At 35.8% G+C, this 23,270-nt stretch overlaps 1 protein-coding gene and 1 pseudogene across 2 annotated transcripts in view; one reads left to right on the forward strand and one right to left on the reverse strand.

The window, feature by feature from the left end:
- EYS (eyes shut homolog) overlaps window positions 1–23,270 on the reverse strand; it is a gene marked incomplete at its 5' end in the record, with an annotated part of 1,535,590 nt that overhangs the window by 554,962 nt on the left and 957,358 nt on the right. The window contains 1 exon segment of the mRNA XM_082729457.1: window positions 22,824–22,974. Within this exon segment, the coding sequence (XP_082585583.1) occupies window positions 22,824–22,974 (151 nt within the window).
- LOC309864536 (tubulin alpha-1A chain pseudogene) lies at window positions 3,871–5,500 on the forward strand (annotated as a pseudogene). Its single transcript has one exon. The product of its transcript is annotated as a tubulin alpha-1A chain pseudogene (transcript).

The following is a 23,270-nucleotide window of genomic DNA, read 5'->3' on the forward strand; positions in this document are numbered from 1 at the left end:
AGGAAGATTTCATAACTAAGAACAGAGCCAACAGAGAATGACTTTAGGTATGCAGCCTTATTTATCATTTCTTTTCCACTTTACAGAAGAAGCATGTTTTTCTTCACCTTATTGTACCATGAAGCTGTTTGCTGTTGCTGCCACTAAAATGTGATGTATTAGCTTTAAAATTAATCTTTTATTCAAAACATGACTTAAGGGGCCAAGGACATATGAGATTTACCCAGGCTAAAAGATACGGTGGTAGAATTTTTTTTATGCTTCATGGCAGATTTAACAGAATTTAATCTAGGCTTGTTTATTTTGTAACATAACCCTGCTGGTGAGGTTGTGGAGAAGGGGACATAAAGATACTACCCAACTCTAATTAGTAAATTCTATAGATACTTACAAAAAACGCTGACATCAGCCTAAGAGCCAAATTGGCTCTAGTCAGTTTAGGAAAACAGGAAATTCTGGCCAATGCAGTAAGTATAGGAAGGGGCAAAAAAGAAGACTAATCATTATAGATATCTTTCTCTACTTGGTATTAATAGATTTCTTGAGAAGACAAAAGAGAAGAGACAAAAAAAGTTAAGATATATTTTAAAGTTTATTTAAAAGATATATTTAATAAGCTATATTTAAAAGTTTAAAAAATGATATGTTTTATACAAGCCTCCACAATATATGATCTCAAATATCAGAAACTGTAACTGGTCAAAGCATTTTCAGCATGAAACTATACCCTTGTCAACAACTGTATATTCTTTCATATTTACTAGCAACCCTTGTGCAAATTTAATTCTATTCTACTGAAATTAATACAATCCAAAAATAAAATTAAATTCAGCATTTTTTACTCAGTAAATATGTGTGAGTCCTTTTGGAGCCAGATATAGGCAGTGAAGATTAAAAAGCAAATAAACAAGAGAAGTATGTTACATACTTTCAAAAAGAATGTACTATAGAGGAAGAAGACAAAGTCACCACTGCAGTAAAAACAAGATGAGAAAAATGCCAGAATAGACATTATTACAAGTTGCTATGGAATTCTATTAAGGGAGATTAACTCAGACTTCACTGTCAGGGAAAGCTGCCTTGAGGAGCTAGAGTACAGGACAACAGGCACTCTCTGGGTCCAGACAACTAACGGGGATCTTCCAGGAGAGTTAGGGGCATACGACAAAGGCACAGGGCAAATGGGTTCTTGATGCAACTACATGGAACCACAATGTGGATGAATATGATACCTCTGGCAAATGGAGGTCTCAGATAAAGTCTGTGTTTACAAACCAGTAAGAAAGGTGGCTGAAGAATTTAAAAGAAGTCAATGGTACAGTATCTTAGAAACACTCCTCTGTCAGCCCTGTGGAGATATACTGAGAATGCCAATCATTTCTAGAAAGACATGTGGGGAATTTGAGCCACTTTGTTTTCTCAAAGGTGGTTTTAGAATTCTGTAGTCTCTTTGGGTAATCTCATTCCCTATCATTGCTTCAGTTAAAGCACAAAACCAGTCAGATCTCACTTTGGAGCTTCATCCATTGTCTCATGGAAATCTCGACCTGATACTCCTTGAGGCATTTCAGATTCATAGGTACAAAAGTGAATTTATCACCTTTCCCTTCGACTTGTCTTCCAATATTTTCTACCTCAGGGTTGATTTTTCTCAGCTACCTAATCAGCCCAGAATAGAAACCTGACTGTTGTCCTTGACTTTACACACTATTTCAACTTAAATTCAATTGTTATATGTCTTATTGGTTTTTATCCAAATATTTATAAAATTTTTCCTCTCCTCTCTCATTTCCCTGTTCAAATTGAGATTTTTTTTTTCTCTATTTAGTCCTCTCCTACCTAAGCCACCATCCTCTGCTCTTCTCCCAAACACACTCCCATGTAGCTGCTAATATAATTTACTTAAAATTTAAAAACTTAAAGTCTGGTCCTGCTGGATGAATTCCAGCTACTTAAAATGACATCTAAGGCTTTCCAAGATCTAGCCTCTGCCTCCAACTCAGCCTCATCATTTATTCCCTCCTAACATACTGTGTATTTTGAGAATGGTGAATTGTTAGCACTTCCTTCCTTATTTTTTTCCCCTTGTCTTTAATCACAATGTTGGTTTTTTTTTGGGGGGGGGGTTGTTTGTTTGTTTGTTTTGTTTTTTTTCCCTGTTAGTATGTACTCATCAGCTCTCTTTTCCAGGCTGTCACTGCCATCTTTCAGACTCAATTCACCTGGTATGACCTTGGCTGGGTTACATCTTCCCATCCCTTTGTATCTCCAAATCTTCAAGATGCACTGCTTTGTAACAGTTTATTAGAATTTTATCTCTCCTTCAATTTTCCGAACTCAAAATAGTAGGGCTATTTGTACATGTTGTGTTCTTAGTGCATCATCATTTGACAAAAAGTAAAAGCACAATAAACAGTTGCTTAAGAATGAAAAAATAGTGCCACATCCAAAGGCCAAACAAATGCAATATAAAGTAGCTTATTGTAACACTGAGTAGTTTTCTTGTAGAGTTGTTCTGTTCAAGACTACATGCAGCTATAACACTTGAAATGTGGCTAGCCTGAACTGAGATGTAAGAAACACTAGATTTCAAAGATTTGTTATGAAGAAAAGCATGTAATATATCTTATTAATAATGTTCTCATGTGGATTACATTTTGAAATGACATACTGGGTTAAAGAAAATGGATTATTAGAATTAATTTTGCTTGCTTCTTTTCACTTCTTCAATGAGGCTATCAGGAAACTTAAAATCATAAATTTAAATTGCACTGGAAAGAGTTAAATGTAGACTATTTGAAATATTCCTTCAGCGATTTTCTAGATGGAGGCTGAACATGACTGTTCCATACTGACTGGTTTTGTTTGGATAATGCTCCTCAAAGAGAATCTTAGCTGGTGCTAATGAACTTAACACTGAGAGGAGTATTTGTGTCTTTTGATTTTTGTAAGAGATATTTTGATATAGTTTTTGCTGATGTGACAATTCATAGCAAAGATGTTTTAGGATTTCAGTCACCTAATCTCTAGCACACTGGTATGTAATTCATGTTCCAAAAATGGATGATAGATGAATGAAAGACCTTTTAGTGAGGTATAAGAAGGGCAGGTGACTGCTCACACTCATATGGATTTTGCATATTCCATATGGAACAAGGTATTTGGAGATTTAAAAATATGCTTTCTAGTTTAAAATTTAGCATTTTCATAATACTACTACCACTTGATGAATGCTATTAGCTAATATTCCTCAAAATAAAGAATATGGTTCAATAATTTTCAGAAGTGCTACATATTTTAGAATAAACAGCATAGTAAAAGAATGAGCAGTTTTCAGAGAAAAAGCAAAACCAAACAAAATAGCCTGTATAAACATATTCAATTCAGTATTTCGAACTTTTCACATTAGTTTTCATCTGCAAGTCTTTTAAAATCATTTAAAAACAATTTATCTCTTCTTACAGAGGGGCATCTAATTAGGAAGCAAGTAAAGGCATATGTCAGTTTATTGTGTTTCACTTTATTGTACTTCACACAATTATGTTTTTTTACAAATTGAAGGTTTATGGTAACTTGAATCAAGCATGTCTATCAGCACCATTTTTCCATTAGCATTTGCTCAACTTCACGTCTTTGTGTCACACTCTGGTAAATCTTGCAATATTTCAAACTTTTTCATTATTATTATATTTGTCAGGGGGATCTTTGATTAGTGATTATGACTGGCTGAAAATTCAGATGATGATCTTGAGCATAAAGATACATAGTCTGTTCTTTTAAACAATGCTACTGCACACCTAATAAACTATAGTATAGAGTAAACATCACTTCTATATGAACTGGAAAATAAAAAAAAGTCATTTTCTCCTCTTCCTCTCCGCCATCTGTTCGGCAGACGCAAAGCAGCAACCATGCATGAGTGTATCTCCATCCACGTCGGCCAGGCTGGTGTCCAGATCGGCAATGCCTGCTGGGAGCTCTATTGCCTGGAGCATGGCATTCAGCCCCATGGCCAGATGCCAAGTGACAAGACTATCGGGGGGCGGGGGGGGAGACGACTCCTTCAACACCTTCTTCAGTGAGACGGGCGCTGGCAAGCATGTGCCCCGGGCCGTGTTTGTAGACCTGGAACCCACAGTCATTGATGAAGTTCGCACTGGCACCTACCGCCAGCTCTTCCACCCTGAGCAGCTCATCACAGGCAAGGAAGATGCTGCCAACAACTACGCCCGAGGGCACTACACCATTGGCAAAGAGATCATTGACCTTGTCTTGGACCGAATTCGGAAGCTGGCTGACCAGTGCACAGGTCTTCAGGGCTTCTTGGTTTTCCACAGCTTTGGAGGGGGGACTGGTTCCGGGTTCACCTCCCTGCTGATGGAACGTCTCTCTGTCGATTATGGCAAGAAGTCCAAGCTGGAGTTCTCCATCTACCCAGACCCTCAGGTTTCCACAGCTGTAGTTGAGCCCTACAACTCCATCCTCACTACCCACACCACCCTGGAGCACTCTGATTGTGCCTTCATGGTAGACAACGAGGCCATCTATGACATCTGTCGTAGAAACCTCGATATTGAACGCCCAACCTACACTAATCTAAATAGGTTGATAGGCCAGATTGTGTCCTCTATCACCGCTTCCCTCAGATTTGATGGAGCCCTGAACGTTGATCTGACAGAATTCCAGACCAACCTGGTGCCCTATCCCCGTATCCACTTCCCTCTGGCCACCTATGCCCCCGTCATCTCTGCTGAGAAAGCCTACCATGAACAGCTTTCTGTAGCAGAGATCACTAACGCGTGCTTTGAGCCAGCCAACCAGATGGTGAAATGTGACCCTCGCCATGATAAATACATGGCTTGCTGCCTGTTGTACCGTGGCGATGTGGTTCCCAAAGATGTCAATGTTGCCATTGCCACCATCAAGACCAAGCGTACCATCCAGTTTGTGGACTGGTGCCCCACTGGCTTCAAAGTGGGCATTAATTACCAGCCTCCCACTGTGGTGCCCGGTGGAGACCTGGCCAAAGTCCAGCGAGCTGTGTGCATGCTGAGCAACACCACAGCCATCGCTGAGGCCTGGGCTCGCCTGGACCACAAGTTTGACCTGATGTATGCCAAGCGTGCCTTTGTTCACTGGTATGTGGGGGAGGGCATGGAGGAAGGGGAGTTTTCTGAGGCCCGTGAGGACATGGCTGCCCTTGAGAAGGATTATGAGGAGGTTGGTGTGGATTCTGTTGAAGGAGAGGGTGAAGAAGAAGGAGAGGAATACTAAAGTTAAAAATGTCACAAAGGTGCTGCTTTTACAGGGAAGCTTATTCTTTTTTGAATATTGAAAAGTGCTCTGATCAGTTAATTTGTATGTAGCAGTGTATACTCTCATATACAATTACTGACCTATGCTTTAAAACACAACGCTTTGTTACAGACCCAAGCTGTCCATTTCTCTGATGGGTTTGAATAAAGTATTCCCTGTCTTAAATGGAAAAAAAAAAAAAAAAGTCATTTGACTCACTTTGCTGGTGATATTTGCTTTATTGTAATGGTCTGGAACTGGACCTGCAATATCTCCGAGGTATGCCTGTAGTCATTTATTTTTCTTGAATGGTGCTTTCCTATGTTTATTTAGTAATAAACCATACATACCCTTACTCAAAAGGAATGATTTGTTTTTGTTGCCAAGAAAACATGGACCCCAAGAAGGTACAGAGGGTTTGTGAATATTTTCATTAGTAAGATTCACAAATACAGAACGTTACCTGATTACTCAACAGTGAATCCCCAGTACAGCACAATGCCTAACACACAGGGGATACTCTCTAGATGGATGGGTGGGTAGATGGATGGACGGAGGAATGGATGGACAGATAAATACATATAATTAGGTAGGCTTTTTGTGGATGAATAAATGATCACATTTTGCTCTATTTCTCCTTGCTATTACCTCATTTAAAACATACTAATGAATTAAGATGATTTTCAGGGTATAAATCGACTTAAAAGGAGGTCCCAGAAGATAGGTGAACCAAAAAAATCACTTTATGCCAGAATTTTTCATTCATTAATAATATAAAATGTTACTTGAATTTTGTTTGAAATACACATTGCATTAAAAGTCAGGTATTAGAACAAACTAAGAATAATGTGGGCTGGTAAAAGGTGTCTGACATTGTTCCTTGTAGTAAAGGAGAACAACATATTTTAAAAGCACATGCTTAAATTTTGTCCTTACCACTCACTAGCTTTGTAACCAAAATCAGGCCATTCAACTGTTGCATGCCTCAATTCCCTCATCTGTGAAATGGAATTAGTAATATTATCTACTTCAAGGAGTTACTGAAAGTATGAAATGAAATATCAAGTATGAATAGCTGTAGAGCACTCTACAAAGAGAAAGTGCTCAGTAACTATTAACTCCTATAATAAAAACAATAGTTTTATAAGAAAGGGTACTTTATACACATATTTTTGCAGGAAGAAAAATTTTCCAAAATGATGCTACTTCTACACATCCTTGGAATATCCAACAGGCTTCTCCTCTGTAGTTCCAAAACCATAGTGAGATCACACAACATAGTGGATCTTGGAGCTGCGCTGTCTGGGTTCAAATACAATCATGATTCCACCAATCCCAAACTATGTGTCCTGAGCAAGTTGATTAATCTCACTGTGCTTCAATTTCCTCAGCTGTAAAATACAGATAATTGTCTATCTACAAGGTTGTTATAAGGACCCAATAAACTAATATTTGTAATGAACTCAGAGTACATACTAGCCCCCCGCTTAAAAGAGGAATACATGTTGCAGAATGTTTGCTTACTTGCTGAAAAAATGAGCAGATGAATGTTCCTTTATGTTATATAGATGATATGATTCCTCATATCAGTGATAAAGAAAAATGGATAAGGTGTTGGAGCCTAAGGAACAGTCAGCAGACAAGAATGACAGTGAAGAACAAGGCTTTGTGAAACTGCAGAAAATAATTTCTCCTTTCTTATTCTGGAAAGATAAATTACACTGTTTTAAATGACAGGAAACTGCATTTTCACTGAAAACTTTTGTAAGTGATTGCTGAAAAAATAAAACATACAGTGAACATTAGGAAAACAAAAAGTTAATTATATTTATACTAAGTACTTAAGAAATTATTAGCATATGGAATGAAATTAAGTATTTCATAACATGGATATCCATTTGTGTATCACAATCAATCTCAAAGCTTTTATTTCCAAAGTGGAGTACATGGGACTAGAAATAACCTCAAAAAGAATTTCTTTGTGTTTATTTAGCATAAGACAGAATTGCACTTTCATGTGGGAAAGAAACTCAAAATAAAATAATGGCAAAGGATAAGTTATTTAATGTACACTAATGAAATATCTCAATCTTTCTTATTACAATCCTAAAATGGTGGCATCTCCATTCTGCAAATGAAGAAAATGGAGCCAAGAAAGGGTAAATGGCTTGCTCAAGGTCCATGGCTATGAATTGGGGGAGGTAAGATTCAGCTCCAGAGCTCCAATTCTTAATCCTGGAGCTCTACTACCTCTTCTGAATTAATGCTTGTACTAATGTCACTGATTTATAAGAAAGCACTATTTTATGTCAAGAAGAAAATGGAACGTGCCTCAAAAACAACATATTCATAAAGTCTTAGCATTAAGAGAGTTCGTTCTTAATTATCAGAAAACTGTTTTTTTCTTACCATGCCATGTAACTAGACACTGCACTTTTTGTCTTTGAAGGAGCTAGTGTGGTCACTGATAAAGGCAGTTTTAATAACTTTGGATTATGTAACATTTTACAATTGACTTTATGAACTACTTCATTTTCATCTTTATGGATTATGTTGTAAATTCTTTGAATTCATGCTTCACTTATTTTCCCAAGTCTCAGCCTCCTTAAATTTTACCTTATGATTTTTGTGAGATCATTCACCTGAGGGCTCTGTTCTCCAGCCTTTCGGTAAATTAGCCTTAAGACCTTAAATTTCACTGGAAAACTATCTCCCAAATTAATATCCCCAAAGAACTTAAGCCAAAAATTGATTTTATTCCACTTGCTGCTAAGTTACATAGATTATGATGCAAAATTAAACAGGGCTTTAAAATGATATGTATTTCTAGAATTCCCTAACTAATATAAACTAGATTACTTCTTGCTTTACTTTACCCATTGCCCCTTAACCACTTGGAAGGGAACACTGAAGCACTTCAATTTTAATATATCTATTAAAACAGGGAAAAAAGTAAATATAGATATTCACTTATCTCAACTGTCATCTGTTTTTTTCTTTTTTCAGAGTTTAAGTTACGAACATGAGATGTGTTATGAAGGTTTAATGATTTGTTAGCTTTCAAATGAAAATTCTTTGAGACCTTTTACAAATAAATGGAAATTTAGGCAGGAACAGAAGGAACACCAGATGGAAGTCTCTTGAGAGGTATCCTCAGAGATATTATATGAAAGTGAGGGAAAATGATCTTAAGTGGGCACACTATAATAGAATTTGCAACTGTGTTAATATCTTAATATAAAGAATACCTGTGTAATCCATATTGAGTAAGTACTTATAAATAGTATATGACATACATCATTATTAATATGTAAAATATAACTAAATACTGTTAAATAAATATTAAATATTAAATATTAAATGTTAATAATAATTATTAAATAGCAACAACATATAACAGTGTATGGCATATAATATATATATTATATAAAGTATATATGATATGTAATACATATAACACATAATACATTTAATGGTTACTATATAGCATAGAACCATACATAGCATTTTGAACTGAAATAGACTTTTAAAAATAATGTAATCCAAATTCATCTATGAATGGTCAACAATGTAAAAACTCATTATTTTTTGGTAGACGTGATTGAAAATAAGTGTCCTTATTTGGTCTTTTATTTTTTCCACAATCCAAGTTGTTTCCTGAAAAAGTATACAGATATGTATGAGATAAATATTTTTTCCTCCATGTAGTTGTCATGCTCTTTGTGATAAGAGTCTGGCTTGAGTATCAAAGAGCTATGGAGCATGCTTAATATTTATGTGCCTAAGACATGAACGTGTAAATAGAATAAAATTATGTTGATTTGTGGTTGAGATTCCAGTGAATGACCACCTCATGTCAAACTGACTTTGGAAACCATATGGCCCTATCTGCTTTCCTCCTCATTCACATACCTCATCTCTTTTCAAGCTCAATACCAATATTTCTTAAAGCTGAATGTCATACATTTGTTCAATGACGTTTCAGAAGTCTTCAACAGTAATTTACAAACAATTCTAGTAAAATATTACTACCTTACATATTTTATGGAAAATACAAAAGCAGAGGAGTGATGTCAGCAAGATGTCAAAGTAGAAAGCACCAATCTCCTTTCTCCCACAAACTCACTGACTGAGCAACAATTCACATACCAGTTTCCTTTGTAAAAAATCAGAAACTAATTGAAGGCTCCTTCACCCTGGGAAAATGTAAAACAAGACCCAATGAAGCCAATAGGGTAATTCTGGACACTCTTTTAGGGCACATGGCCTTCTACATAGTGTATACAATCAGGAAGAGAAACCTAGCTCCTAGCTCCACCCAGAGGAGGGTAAAGATTGATCTGCATGTCTAATACTCCACATTTCTGAAGGCGTTCCCCAGAGGTTTGGCTTCTGTCTTGTTAGTCTTGGAGCTATGATGGGACAAGCACAGTCTAACATCTACAGGGAAAATGAAGATGGCAGCTTGGGCGGGCAGATGCCATTAATCCGCACTGAGACACACTGTAATCAAACTGTTAAAAACAATTTTGAAAGCAGCAAGAGAATGACATATACAATGGTACCCTCATAAGACTATATAAGCAGATTTATCATCAGAAACCTTGCAGGCTAGAAGGAAGTGGATGACAAGAGGAAAAACAACAACAACAAAAACTGTCAAGCAAGAATACCATGTTCAGCAAAACTCTCTTTTAAAATGAAGGAGAGATAAGCATTTTCCAGACAAATAAAAGCTGAGGGAGTTCATCACCACTAGATCTACCTTACAAGAAATGCTAATGGTAGTTCTTGAAGTTGAACTGAAAAGACACTAAACAGCAACACAATAGCATAAGAAACTATAAAACTTGTTGGTAAAGGTAAATATATAAATACATACTGTTACTGTAGTGGTAGTTCATAAAAATAGCTACAAAATCATGTCAAAAGATATTCAATATGAATAGATATAAATTGTGACAATAACATAATGTGTGAGAATGGGAGAAATTAGTGTGTAAAGACTTTTTTATATGACTGAAGCTAAATAGTTAGCTTAATATAGTGTTGCAGCACTATAGTAAGACAGTTTATATAAACCATGAGGTAATCACACATACACACAGAATACACAAACACAAAATACCTATAGAAGTTACATAAAAGAAAAAGAGAAAGGAAACAAAGCATATAATACAAAAAAAATTAACAAAACACAAAAGACAGCAAAAGAGGAAAAGATAGAGAAAGGAACTATAAGACTACCAGAAAACAAGAAATGGCAATGGTAAATACTTCTCTATCAATAATCACTTTGTCAATGGACTGAAATATTCATTCAAAAAAACAAAATCAATAACACTGAGTTGGGTTTTTGAAAAGATCAACAAAATTGAAAAACCATTTGCTAATCTAACAAAGAAGACTCAAATAAGATCAGAAATGAAAGAAGAGACATTATGACTGATGCCAAAGGAATAAAAATGATCATAAGAGAATACCATTAACGATTATATGCCAATAAACTGAGCAACCTAGAAGAGAGAGATAAGCTCCTAGAAATATACAACCTATCAAGACTAAATCATAAAGAAACAGAAACTCTGAAAGAACAAATAACTAGTAAGAAGACTGAATTAGTAATCAAAAGCCTTCCAAAAAACAAAAAATCCCAGGACAAGGTGTCTTAAGAATTAAGAATTAACATCAATTATCTTCAAACTCTTCCAAAAAATGGAAGATGAAGGAACATTTCCAAACACATTTTATGAGGCCACCATTACTCTGATATGAAAGCCGGTCATAGACAGCACAAGAAAAGCAAACTACCTGCTAATATCCCTGATGAAGATACACGCAAAACTCAACAAAATATTAACAAACCAAAAGGATCATACACCACAAACAAGTGTGATTTATCTGTAGCATGTAAAAATGGTTCAACATACCAAACATTAATTAATCACCTTCACAGAAAAAAAAGATAAAAATATACAGAATATACAAAGATAAAAGATACAAAATCATCCAGTCATCTCAATAGATACAGAAAAAGAATGACAAAATTCAATGTACTTTCACAATAAAAACACTCAGAAAACTAGGAATAAAAGGAAATTACTTCAACATAATAATGGCCATACTTGACAAGTTCAGAAAGCTAACATCATACTCAATAGTTTAAAACTGAAAGATATTCACCTAAGATCTGGAATAAGACAAGGATGCCTACTCTTGCTACTTCCATTCACCACAGTATGGAGTTTTAGACAGAGAAATAAATAAACAAGCACACTCATAGTGAAACACACACACACACACACACCCCTAAATATATGTATGTATATATGTACATGTGTATATATATGTATATGTGTATGTAAGTGTGTGTGTATGTGTGTGCGTGCGCGCGCAGAAATCAGAACCCTTGTGCACTGCTGGTGGGAATGCAAAATGGTACAGCTGTTATGGGAAGTATTACAGAGGTTACCTAAAAATTAAAAATGGAACTATCATATGATCTTGCAATCCCACTACTGGGTACTTATTCAAAAGAACTGAAATCAAGATCTTGAAAAGATATTAACTCTCCTATATTCATAGTAGTACTATTCACAAGAACCAAGATATGGAAATAATTTAAATGTCCACTGAGAAACCAATAGATAAAGAAAATGTAGCAAATATATAAAACAGAATACTATTCCTTTTTAAAAAAGGAACTGGGGCGCCTGGGTGGCTCAGTGGGTTAAGCCGCTGCCTTCGGCTCGGGTCATGATCTCAGGTCCTGGGATCGAGCCCCGCATCGGGCTCTCTACTCAGTGGGGAGCCTGCTTCCTCCTCTCTCTCTCTCTGCCTGCCTCTCTGCCTACCTGTGATCTCTGTCTGTCAAATAAATAAAATCTTTAAAAAAAAAAATAAAAAATAAAAATAAAAAAATAAAAAAATAAAAAAAAGGAAATTCTGGGGGCACCTGGGTAGCTCAGTTGGTAAGCAGCTGCCTTTAGCTCAGGTTACAATCCTAAGGTCCCCCACTCATTGGACTCCCCCACTCAGCAGAGAGCCTGCCTCTCCTTGCTGCTCCCCCTGCTTGTGCTCTCTCTCTCTGTCAGATAAATAAAATATTTAAAAATATAAATAAATAAATAAATTATACAAAGGAAATTCTGTAATAAGTGACAACATGGATGGACTAGAGGACATTATGCTAAGTGAAAGAAGCCAGGCACAGAAAGACAGATACTAAATGATTCCAGTTACATGCAGCAGTATGTCTCCTTATATTCAAGTATAAGAATTTCAATAGTGTGTATTCTTAAACTAGAAAATTTTATTGTTTATCATGTGAACATCTTCCACTTTACAGGTGAAACAAAAAGGATTTACAATGCAGATTAAAAACCTACTAAACTACCTCCCTGCAGTTGGAATTTCCATGCTCATTACAATAGGAAGCAAATATTCAGCTAGATTCTCCCCCTTTTGCCAAGGGAAAACATTGGTTCTTAACAGAATGCTAATGATATTCCTTCATACACCATCATGAGCTTAAAAGGAGGTAGTCATTCTCCTACAAGCTTATCATGATCTCCATGTCAGAAAACCTATTAGATGCTTCTTAGCCCTTATTCTTTATAGATTCAACTTAAGCAGGGATGAAGGGCTCCTCTTTGCTGAAACTTGCTCTTCTTTGCCTGCTACAATAACAGCTCATTTTCCTGGTTGTGCTCTTAACTCCTCTGCCTACTTTGTGTTCGGATACTTAACTACCTTCTCACTTTTCTCCAAGAATTTGCTCTGGTTCTTCTCTTCTCATTCTCCTCACTCTCCCCCTGAGTTGATCTCATCTGATCACATGTATTTAAATACTACATGCTGAGAATTCCCTAAGTCATGAACACAAGTGTTAACCTTGGTAACTCCTCTCTCTCCAAGCCTCACAGATACCTCAAACTTGAAGTGTCCAACCAACCATCTCATTTCCCCCCAGTCTGTTCTCCACAGTTTTCCTCATCTTAGTAATGGAACCCCCATTTTGTTGCTTAAGCCACCAGAAACCCTAGACTCATGCTTGATATCTCCTTCTGAAGTATCTAGATTTATGTGTGTAGACCTGCATGTATTTTTTTCGACATCTGTTAATGAGATGAAATGATTATGGTAAGGTATACTGTGGTAAATATAAGCCAGTACTCTTGAATAAAAGAACTATAATTACATATATGGGGAACTTTTCAAAACCAGAAGCAAACACAAATGGAAAAATTCAAGAAACGATCCATAAAATGTCAGAAACACAGATTAAGAAAGGATTTGCGGGGCGCCTGGGTGGCTCAGTGGGTTAAGCCGCTGCCTTCAGCTCAGGTCATGATCCCAGAGTTCTGGGATGGAGTCCCACATCGGGCTCTCTGCTCAGCAGGGATCCTGCTTCCTCCTCTCTCTCTGCCTGCCTCTCTGCCTACCTGTGATCTCTGTCAAATAAATAAATAAAATCTTTAAAAAAAAAAAAAGAAAGGATTTGCAGGGGCACCTGGGTGGCTCAATGGATTAAAGCCTCTGCCTTCGGCTCAGGTCATGATCTTGGGGTCCTGGGATTGAGCCCCGCTTCGGGCTCTCTGTTCAGCGGGGAGCCTGCTTCCCTTCCTCTCTCTCTCTGCCTGCCTCTCTGCCTCCTTGTGATCTCTGTCAAATAAATAAAATCTTAAAAAAAAAAAAAAAAAGAAAGGATTTGGAGTAGGAACAGATTCAGAGATAGGTCCTCCCAAATTCCTGACAGAGTTTTGCAAGGATATCAAGAAACAGAGACAAAAGTAATAAATATATGGATCAGAGCAAAAAATGGAACTGCAGTTGGTAGAGAAAGGAGGAACTGTGGGAGGAGAATCTGTCTTTATATGGAGCAGAAGCCAGTTTTTGCTGTACAACTGAGTGAGGCTCAGTCCACAGAGGATTACTGCTTAAGCAAGGCAGGCCCTTGCACGGGAGTAAATTAATGAAACAAGATGGAATTGGGAGGGAGACAAACCATAAGTGACTCTTAATCTCACAAAACAAACTGAGGGTTGCTGGGGGGAGGGAGGTTGGGAGAAGGGGGTGGGATTATGGACATTGGGGAGGGTATGTGCTTTGGTGAGTGCTGTGAAGTGTGTAAACCTGGTGATTCACAGACCTGTACCCCTGGGGATAAAAATATATGTTTATAAAAAATTAAAAATTAAAAAAAAGTGATTCTTACATGTGCAAGGAATGAGAAATAATTATCATTGGGTTGGTCCTCATCTGATATTTTGTTTATTTGTAGCAAAATGCCATTGATGGCAAAATAGATAAGTAAAAGCTTAAATGGTAGTCCTATAGACTGGTCAAATGGAGAAATGAATGACTTTCCTTTTAACAACAAATGGAAAGAAAATAAGGAAAAGGTGGGGATTAACTGTTTTTTGTTTTGTTTTGTTTGTTTTATTTTGTTTTTCAGCATTTACATAACCCCAGGGTTGAATATCGTCATCTTTTGAAAATTATTTTCAATAGTGTGTTTCCATTTATTTCTGACTGATTACCTTGTATTCATATAACAAGTATCTTGGAAGAGCTCAAAAAGGTTGACAAGCATCCTCTCAAAGTCTATCAAAATCATAAACAAATACATTGTTTATATATTACTGAGGTATCATTTCCTCTTTAAATTTATAATGAACCATGATGAGTAACATAAGGTAATAAAATATTCTAACAGAAACAGAAATATAGCCAACTGAGGTGACTTTTTTTCCTTTGTTCCTCAGAAATCAATCACAATTTCCAAAGGAGAATTCTTTCTTTATGTTAGATTGTTAATTTAACAGTAACCTTTTTGGCTAAAAGATTTTTAAAAGCCTGATGACTGACAGGCTTTTTTGTAAATGTGAATGGGTTTGTAGCAGATTAATTTTTGAATATGCAAATCAATGTTTTAAGCATATATAAAGTAGATAATACTTACTTGTTTTACCTTAGTGTTCTTATTTTCTCAAGGAATTCACTTAAAATTGTAATAATTATTTAATTCCTCTATTGTGTTAAAATTAAAAATTAAACAAAAAGTTAAAATGAATATTTAGATTCCTGAATAAATCACTGGTATGAACTGAAAGTCTGTGTCCCCTTAAAATTCATATTAAAATCCTAATTCCCAATATGTTGGTATTAGGAGGTGGAGCTTTGGGAGGTGATTAGGTCATAAGGGTAGATCCCTCATGAATGGGATTAGTGCTCTCATAAGAAATTCCAGAGAACTCTCTTATTCCTTCTGCCAATGTGAGGACATAGCAGAAGACAGCTGTCTATGAAAAAGAAAAGGGGCCCTCATTGGACTGTAACCTGTCAGCACTATGATCTTGGACTTCCCACACTTCCAAACTATGAAAAATAAATGTTTGTTGTTTAAATCACCTATTGTTTGGTATTTTTGTCATGGTGGCCCAAATGAATTAAGTTAGTCACTGATTCTTCAAAAATTCCTGTCTTATATAAGAGTATATGCTATCATAAATTCTGCTTTTAATAATACTGATTGACTTGAATGTGAAAAAAAAGAAGTAACATCTTCACAGAACATATTTTATATTACTAACTTTTGTAGAAAGAAAAAAAAAGTCTACTAATTGATTAACAATAATATATATCTGGATAATCATCTTACTTCCTTTTATACTTAGCAAAGACAATAGTTGGTACCATTCTAACTTGGTCTGCATTTGCTAAAGAATTAAGGCTTGGTGTCCTTAAGCATCTTAGACCCAAAAGCAGGAGGACATGCAATAGGAAGTATAAAACAATTAAAGCACTACCAAGGAAAGTGTTTTGCTACCACCAGAGAGGGGGCATTTACTCTTGGACTCTGGAAGTTATCATTTACAGTCCTCAGGGGACACAGAATTTTTCACACTTCAGGCAAAAAATTTAAAGTGCGTCACTGTTTCATTCTCTCCTCCCTACTGAGCTCTGTGTGTTTTTGTTAAAGGAAGCATTAAACAACCTGTCAGCATATACACATTGGAGTAGGAGCTCTTATTACATGGAAAGATTCTGGCCAGTACAAAAAGACATTATTGGAAACTTGGAGGCAGGAGAGTTAAATGTAACTGAGCACTTATTGGCTTGAGGACTCAACTACAGTTCTCTTTCTTAGTGTTTAATACTGCAAACCTGTTGTTTTTAATTTTCTGAGTACTGACAACCTACTGTGTTTAAACAGCAGTTCTTAATCAGAACACAATAATTAGATAGTTAGAGCCTGCATGATACTTAGATAATTCAAAGGGGCTCTACTGCACAGACACAGGTTCACAAAGTTGTTTTTTCTTTGTTTTCAGAACCATCACATGATTTCCTTTTAAGTATTATAGATATATTTTATATTGTGCTTTAATCAATCAGTACATAGCAATACACAGTATTGTACATAGTGACTGTCATACACATACACAGTTACTGTGAGGTAGTAACAGTATAAGAAAAGAATAAAATCATAAAATCTTTCTGACTGACTTAAAATGTTTCAAATACAGCATATTTAACAAGGAGGGGAAACCTGCTTAGTAGGCAGTCCTTTTAATTTCCAGGTAACTTCACTGGTCTACACACTGAAATTTCTCTAAATCTGATTGTGACAAATGTCCAGTTCTTCTACATCCCAAAATGAGGACCACACTTTTACTCAGATAATCCCTTAATTAATGCCAATCCTTTCTAAAAAGCTTTTGGGAAAAAAAAGTCTTCAGAATATAGTTTACTATGATCTATCTTTGCAACTCTACTCTGACACTCTGTCCTTCCCTAGATAACACCTTTCTCTTTTTATTGACAAGCTTCTAGAAAAAGGAATCAAATATCTGTTGCTTTTTCCATTCCATTTATTTCTCCTCAAAAAGTTACAATATTTTTTCTATTCTTATTGTTCTCCTGAAACTGTTGGTTGACATTTTATAGTTTTGATGTCAATTGTATACTCCCTTTGGAAATTCTTTGTTTTTGTGACAATATTTTTTCCCCTTGTCCCAATACCAATTTTTCTACTCTTTAACCACTTTTGGGGGCCTCTCTTTGTTAGCCCACTCCTTGACTACTGATCCCCAATCATTAACTCTCATTTCATCCCATAAAATCAATCCAACCAGTGATTGTAGCCCCTGCTATCACCCTTATAAAGACTCCATAGCCATATCATCAGGATCACTTAAGTACTCAAGGCTCATATTTCAAATAACTTACTTTATATCACAATTTCCCACAGAATAGAATCATATGCATCAGGAAGATATTGATGCAGTGGATTGATAAATTAGTGGTCATGGAAAACCAGCTGGCAAATATTTGAAAATTATCTCTGCCCATAATTAATGTAAATGCAAAATGAACTTGCCATCTTCATAAGTAATCTTATCCTTATCTGAAGTAAGACACATACATTCTCTACTTACATAAGCCAAACTGGTCATTGAAATTCTAATTTTTCTATTTTTTCCTATAATTATTTACAAGTTCAATAGTTTTTATAGTCGTTGTCTCACCCTTATTGTCACAACATTTGTTTAATTTTCTTATTAATATTTATATTTATATTTAAATTTCATATTCATTAATATTAGTCCTAACATTACCAATTCTTGACTGGCAGTCTAAACCCCTCTAATCTTATAACTTCAGTTGCTATCAGAGAGAAAACTACATCAGACCAGTCCTTATTCAAATTTCTTTAATGGCTTCCACATGTACCAATATTAAAATATATATTATTTCACATTATATACAGGATCCATTTATGTTCAGCCTCCTGCTCAAATTTTCCAACATCAAGTTTTCCTCCTGCTCAGCTCACAACAAACTCCATGCCTCCAAAATAATGAGTTATTTCTATTCAAACTCCCCCTCTCCTAGGTCTTTCCATTACCTAAGCCTGTGTGTGTGATGTTTCATGGGGCCCAGAATGATAGTCTCCATATTATTTACCTTGTAGACACTTGATCATCCCTCACATCTATGCCTCACTACCAACTCTTATTCCCCCAGAGAGATTAAGAGGCTTCCTTTCCTATTTTTCTGTATTGTCCCTGCATATTTTCATATTTCTATTAGACTAAATACCCAACTTTATAGAGACATTTCTGTATCTTCTCAACAGAAGACTAGCTCCTTGAGTTTTAAGAACCTGCCTTTAATTAATTTATGCCCACAAAAATTAAATTCTATATGAAAACTCATCCTTTCCCTGGTAAATATATATAAAACTCTGAAGTAAGAAACCAATTTAAATATAAATGACTAAATTTTAATTTATATAAGTTTTTGGAATCCTATCATCCACTCTTTAATTGATCATACATTTACCAGATGTTTATCAAGCACCTACTATGTGACAGAAACTGTCCTTGCCTTGATATATAAAAAGGTAAACGAAACAGACATTGCTACTCTTATAGAGCTTATAGGCTTGTCTAAGAAAAAGTCAATGAAGTACATTACCATAGAAAAAGTCACAAAAGTTTAATGGAATAGAGCTGAATTTAATATGTCTGCATGCTTAGAAACAGAATTCCCTTCATTTCATTAAAAGCATTTATGTCACATCAACTATGCAAGTGACTTTTGTTCTTTACGTATATCTGCTTTGAAAATTTTTAGCCTACATAAAATAGTCATAACATTTATAATATTGTGAAATTTAAACCCAATTTATAATACTTGAGGGGCTTTGAAATAAGAGCATTTCAGATTTCTAATAATAAAAACAGTATGTTCAAATATGTAAAGTACAATGATAAATATAGTAAAAGATTCATAAACGTAATAAGCTATTGATACAATTAACAAGCAACCTTAAATTTTTTAAAGTAATTCTCTGTAATAACATAAAATGGAGTCAATAATCAATAGCATTTAAGTCAGCATGCAAGCTCTTACCTAAAAATATAGGTTCATAATGAAGACAATAAGCTAATTATCTAAATGGAAATGTAAAGACTGCATTGGCATATGCACAAAACTCTGTAGAGAACATTTTTACATTTTAGTAACTCCATATGAAGTGGAGACTGGGAATGGTCTTCCATTTCCATTTCTCAAATCAGACTTGTGGTATGTTTTTAACCCAACCCACTCATAAATCCAGTGAAATCACTAGCTTAGGAGTGAACAAAAGCCCATAAATGTACAGCTATTAGATGGAAAAACAGCCAAATATCAGAGCATTTCTGTGTAATGAGAATAAACTTTCTGAAGTCACATATGTTGGTAGACTTGCCTAAAATTTTTTTACTTTTGCATGATATTTTATTTATTATTTTTTCATTGTTATGTTCAAATTAGCCAGTATATAGTACATCATTAGCTTTTAATGCAGTGTTCAATAATTCATTAGATGTGTATAAACATCCAGTGCTTATGATCCTGTGTGCTCTCCTTAATACTCATACCCTGGCTACCCTACCCCCCACCCCCCTCCCTTCGGTAACCCTTAGTTTGGTTCCCGGAGTCCAGAGTCTCTCATGGTTTGTCTCCCTCCCTGATTTCTTCCATTCAGTTTTCCCTCCCTTCTCCTGTGATCCTCCACGTTATTTCTTACATCCACATATCAGTGAAACCATATGATAACTGTCTTTCTCTGCTTGACTTATTTCACTTAGCATAATCCCCTCCAGTTCTACCCGTGTCGATGCAAATGGTAGGTATTCATCCTTTCTGATGGTTGAGTAATATTCCATTGTATATATGAACCACATCTTCTTTATTCATTCATCTGCTGAAGGACCTCTCAGCTCCTTCCACAGATTGGCTACAGTAGACATTGCTACTATGAATACCGGGGTGCATGTGGTCCTTCTTTTCACTACACCTATATCTTTGGGGTAAATACCTAGTAGTGCAATTGCTTGGTCATAGGGTAGCTCTATTTTTAGCATCTTAAAAAACTTCCATACTGTTTTCAAGAGTGGCTGTACCAGCTTGCATTCCCACCAACAGTTTAAGAGGGTTCCCCTTTCTCCACATCCTCACCAACACTTGTTGTTTCCTGTCTTGATAATTTTGGCCATTCTAACTGGTGTTATGTAGGCCTCATTGTAGTTTTGATTTGTATTTCCCTGATGGCTAGTGATGTTGAACATCTTTATATGTGTCTGGTAGGCATTTGTATGTCTTCTTTGGAGAAGTATCTGTTCATGTCTTCTGCCCATTTATTGACTGGATTATTTGTTTTTTGGGTGTTGAGTCTGAGAAGTTCTTTTTTGTTTTTTTGTAAAGACTGATTAATTGATTGATTGATTTGACAGAGAGACAGAGAGTACAAGCAGGCAGAGCAGTAGGCAGAGGGAGAGGGAGAAGTAGACTTTCCAATGAGCAGGGAGCCGGACGTAGAGCTCGATCCCAAGACTCTGGGATCATGACCTGAACCAAAGGCAGCCAGTTAACCAACTGAACCATCCAGGTACCCTGAGAAATTCTTTATAGATCTTGGATACCAGCCCTTTATTTGTAATGTCATTTGCAAATAACTTCTCTCATTCTGTTGGTTGCTTCTTAGATTTGTTGACTGTTTCCTTTGTAGTACAAAAGCTTTTTATCTTGATGAAGTACCAAATATTTATTTTTGCTTTTGTTTCCCTTGCTTTTAGAGATGCATCTTGAAAGAGGTTACTGCCTATTTCTCCTCTAGGATTTTGATGGATTCCTGTCTCACATTTAGGTCCTTCGTCCACTTTGAATTTATCTTTGTGTATGGTGTAAGAGTATGGTCCAGTTTCATTCTTCTGCATATGTCTGTCCAATTTTTCCCAGCGCCATTTATTGAAGAAGCTGTCTTTTTTCCATTGGATATTCTTTCCTGATTTGTTGAAGATTAGTTGACCAGAGAGTTGAGGGCCCATTTCTGGGGTCTCTATTCTGTTCCACTATGTGTCTGTTTTTGTGCCAATACCATGCTGTCTTGATGATACCAGCTTTGTAATATAGCTTATAGTCAGACATTGTGATGCCCCCAGGTTCGGTTTTCTTTTTTAATAATCCCCCGGTGATTCAAGGTCTTTTCTGGTTTCATAAAATTTTAGGTTGTTATAGCTCTGTGAAAAATGTAAGTATTTTGAAAGGGATTGCATTGAAAGTGTAGATTGCTCTGAGCAGCATAGACATTTTCACTGTTTATTCTTCCCATCCATGGGCATGGATGTTTTTCCATCTCTTTGTGTCTTCTTTAATTTCTTTCATAAGTGTTTTGTAGTTTCTAGAGTATAAATCCTTTACCTCTTTAGTAAGGTTTATTTCTAGGTATGTTATGGTTTTGGGTGCTACTGTAAACGGAATTGATTCCTTATAATTTCTCTTTCTTTAGTCACATTGTTTAGTGTATAGAAATCCAACAGATTTCTGCATATTGATTTTGTATCCTGCCACATCGCTGAATTGCTGTGTAAGTCCTAGTAATTTGGGGGTTGATTCTTTCGTATTTTCCACATGAAGTATCATGTCATCTTCAAAGAGAGAATTTGACTTTTTCTTCGCCAATTTGAATGCCTTTTATTTCTTTCTGTTGTCTAATTATTAAGGTTAGGACTTCTAGTACTATGTTGAACAACAGTGGTGAGACTGGGCATCCCTGTCATGGTCTTGACCTTACGGGAAAAGCTCTCAGTTTTTTCCCATTGAGAATGATATTTGTTCTGGGATTTTCATAGATGGCTTTTATGATATTGAGGTATGTTCCCTATATTTTGAGGAGCTTTAATCAGGAAAGGATGCTGTATTCTGTCAAATGCTTTTTCTGCATCAATTGAGAGGATCATATGGTTCTTGTCTCTTTTCTTTTGTTAACGTGATCACATTGATTGATGTGTGAATATTGAACCACCCTTGCACCCCAGGAATAAACCCCACCTGATCATGGTGAAAAATCTTTTTAATGTATTTTTGGATACTATCGGCTAGCATCTGGTTGAGTATTTTGGCATCCATGTCAATCAGGAATATTGGTCTGTAATTCTCTTTCTTGATGGGGTCCTTGTCTGGTTTGGGGATCACTATAATGCTGGCCTCACAGAATGAGTTTGGAAGTTTTCCTTCCATTTCTCTTTTTTTTTTGGGAACAGCTTCAGTAGTAAAGGTATGATTTCTTCTTTAAATGTTTGGTAGAATGCCCCTGGCTTGTTTTTTGGGAGGTTTTTGATTACCCTTTCAATTTCATTACTGGGTATTGGTCTAGTCAGATTGTCTATTTCTTCCTGTTTCAGTCTTGGTAGTTTCTTTTGAAACCATGAAAATAGCTTCACTAACTGGGGAACTTTCCTAAAGTTTTCCAATTTTTGTTTTTCATAAAATGACATTTTGTATATTACATATCTATATCTATATATATCAATATATTTTTAAGTAACCTCCACATCCAGTATGGAGCCCAATGCAGAACTTGAACTCAAAACCCTGAGGTCACGATCTGAGGTGAGATCAAGAATGCGGTTCTTAACCCACTAAGCCTCTCAGGCACCCCACAATGTATTTTAAAATATCAACAGAAATACCTGATTTGCACCACGAAGATATGGAAATCCACCAATAAAGAGAGATCCTGATTCTGGCAAGGGTTTTCCAGATACATGATTGACAGATTCACTTGCTTTTATAGTCCTCCCTAGAATAGTCAATTCAGCTCTACATGGATCAAAGTCTTGCCTGCAACCATTTAGGAAAAAAAATTACGGTTTTAGCATGTGTTGTATAAACATTTGTCTGACCACTTAATTAAGCTATTAACAAAATAAGAAAGATTTAAGTAAATAGATTATCTCACCATAAAAACAATAAAGCCAGAAGTAGATTAATCTGTTCTAAATTAGAAACACTTAAAGTTTTAAGTACATAAATACAAAGCTAAATTTTGACAGGCAAAACAAATCATGGCAATCACTTAATGAAATAAATAAATCCTGATAATAAACAGATCATTCTCATCATGACTAAAATGACAT

Source organism: Mustela nivalis, assembly GCF_964662115.1.
Source record: "Mustela nivalis genome assembly, chromosome: 5".
NCBI lineage: Eukaryota > Metazoa > Chordata > Mammalia > Carnivora > Mustelidae > Mustela > Mustela nivalis.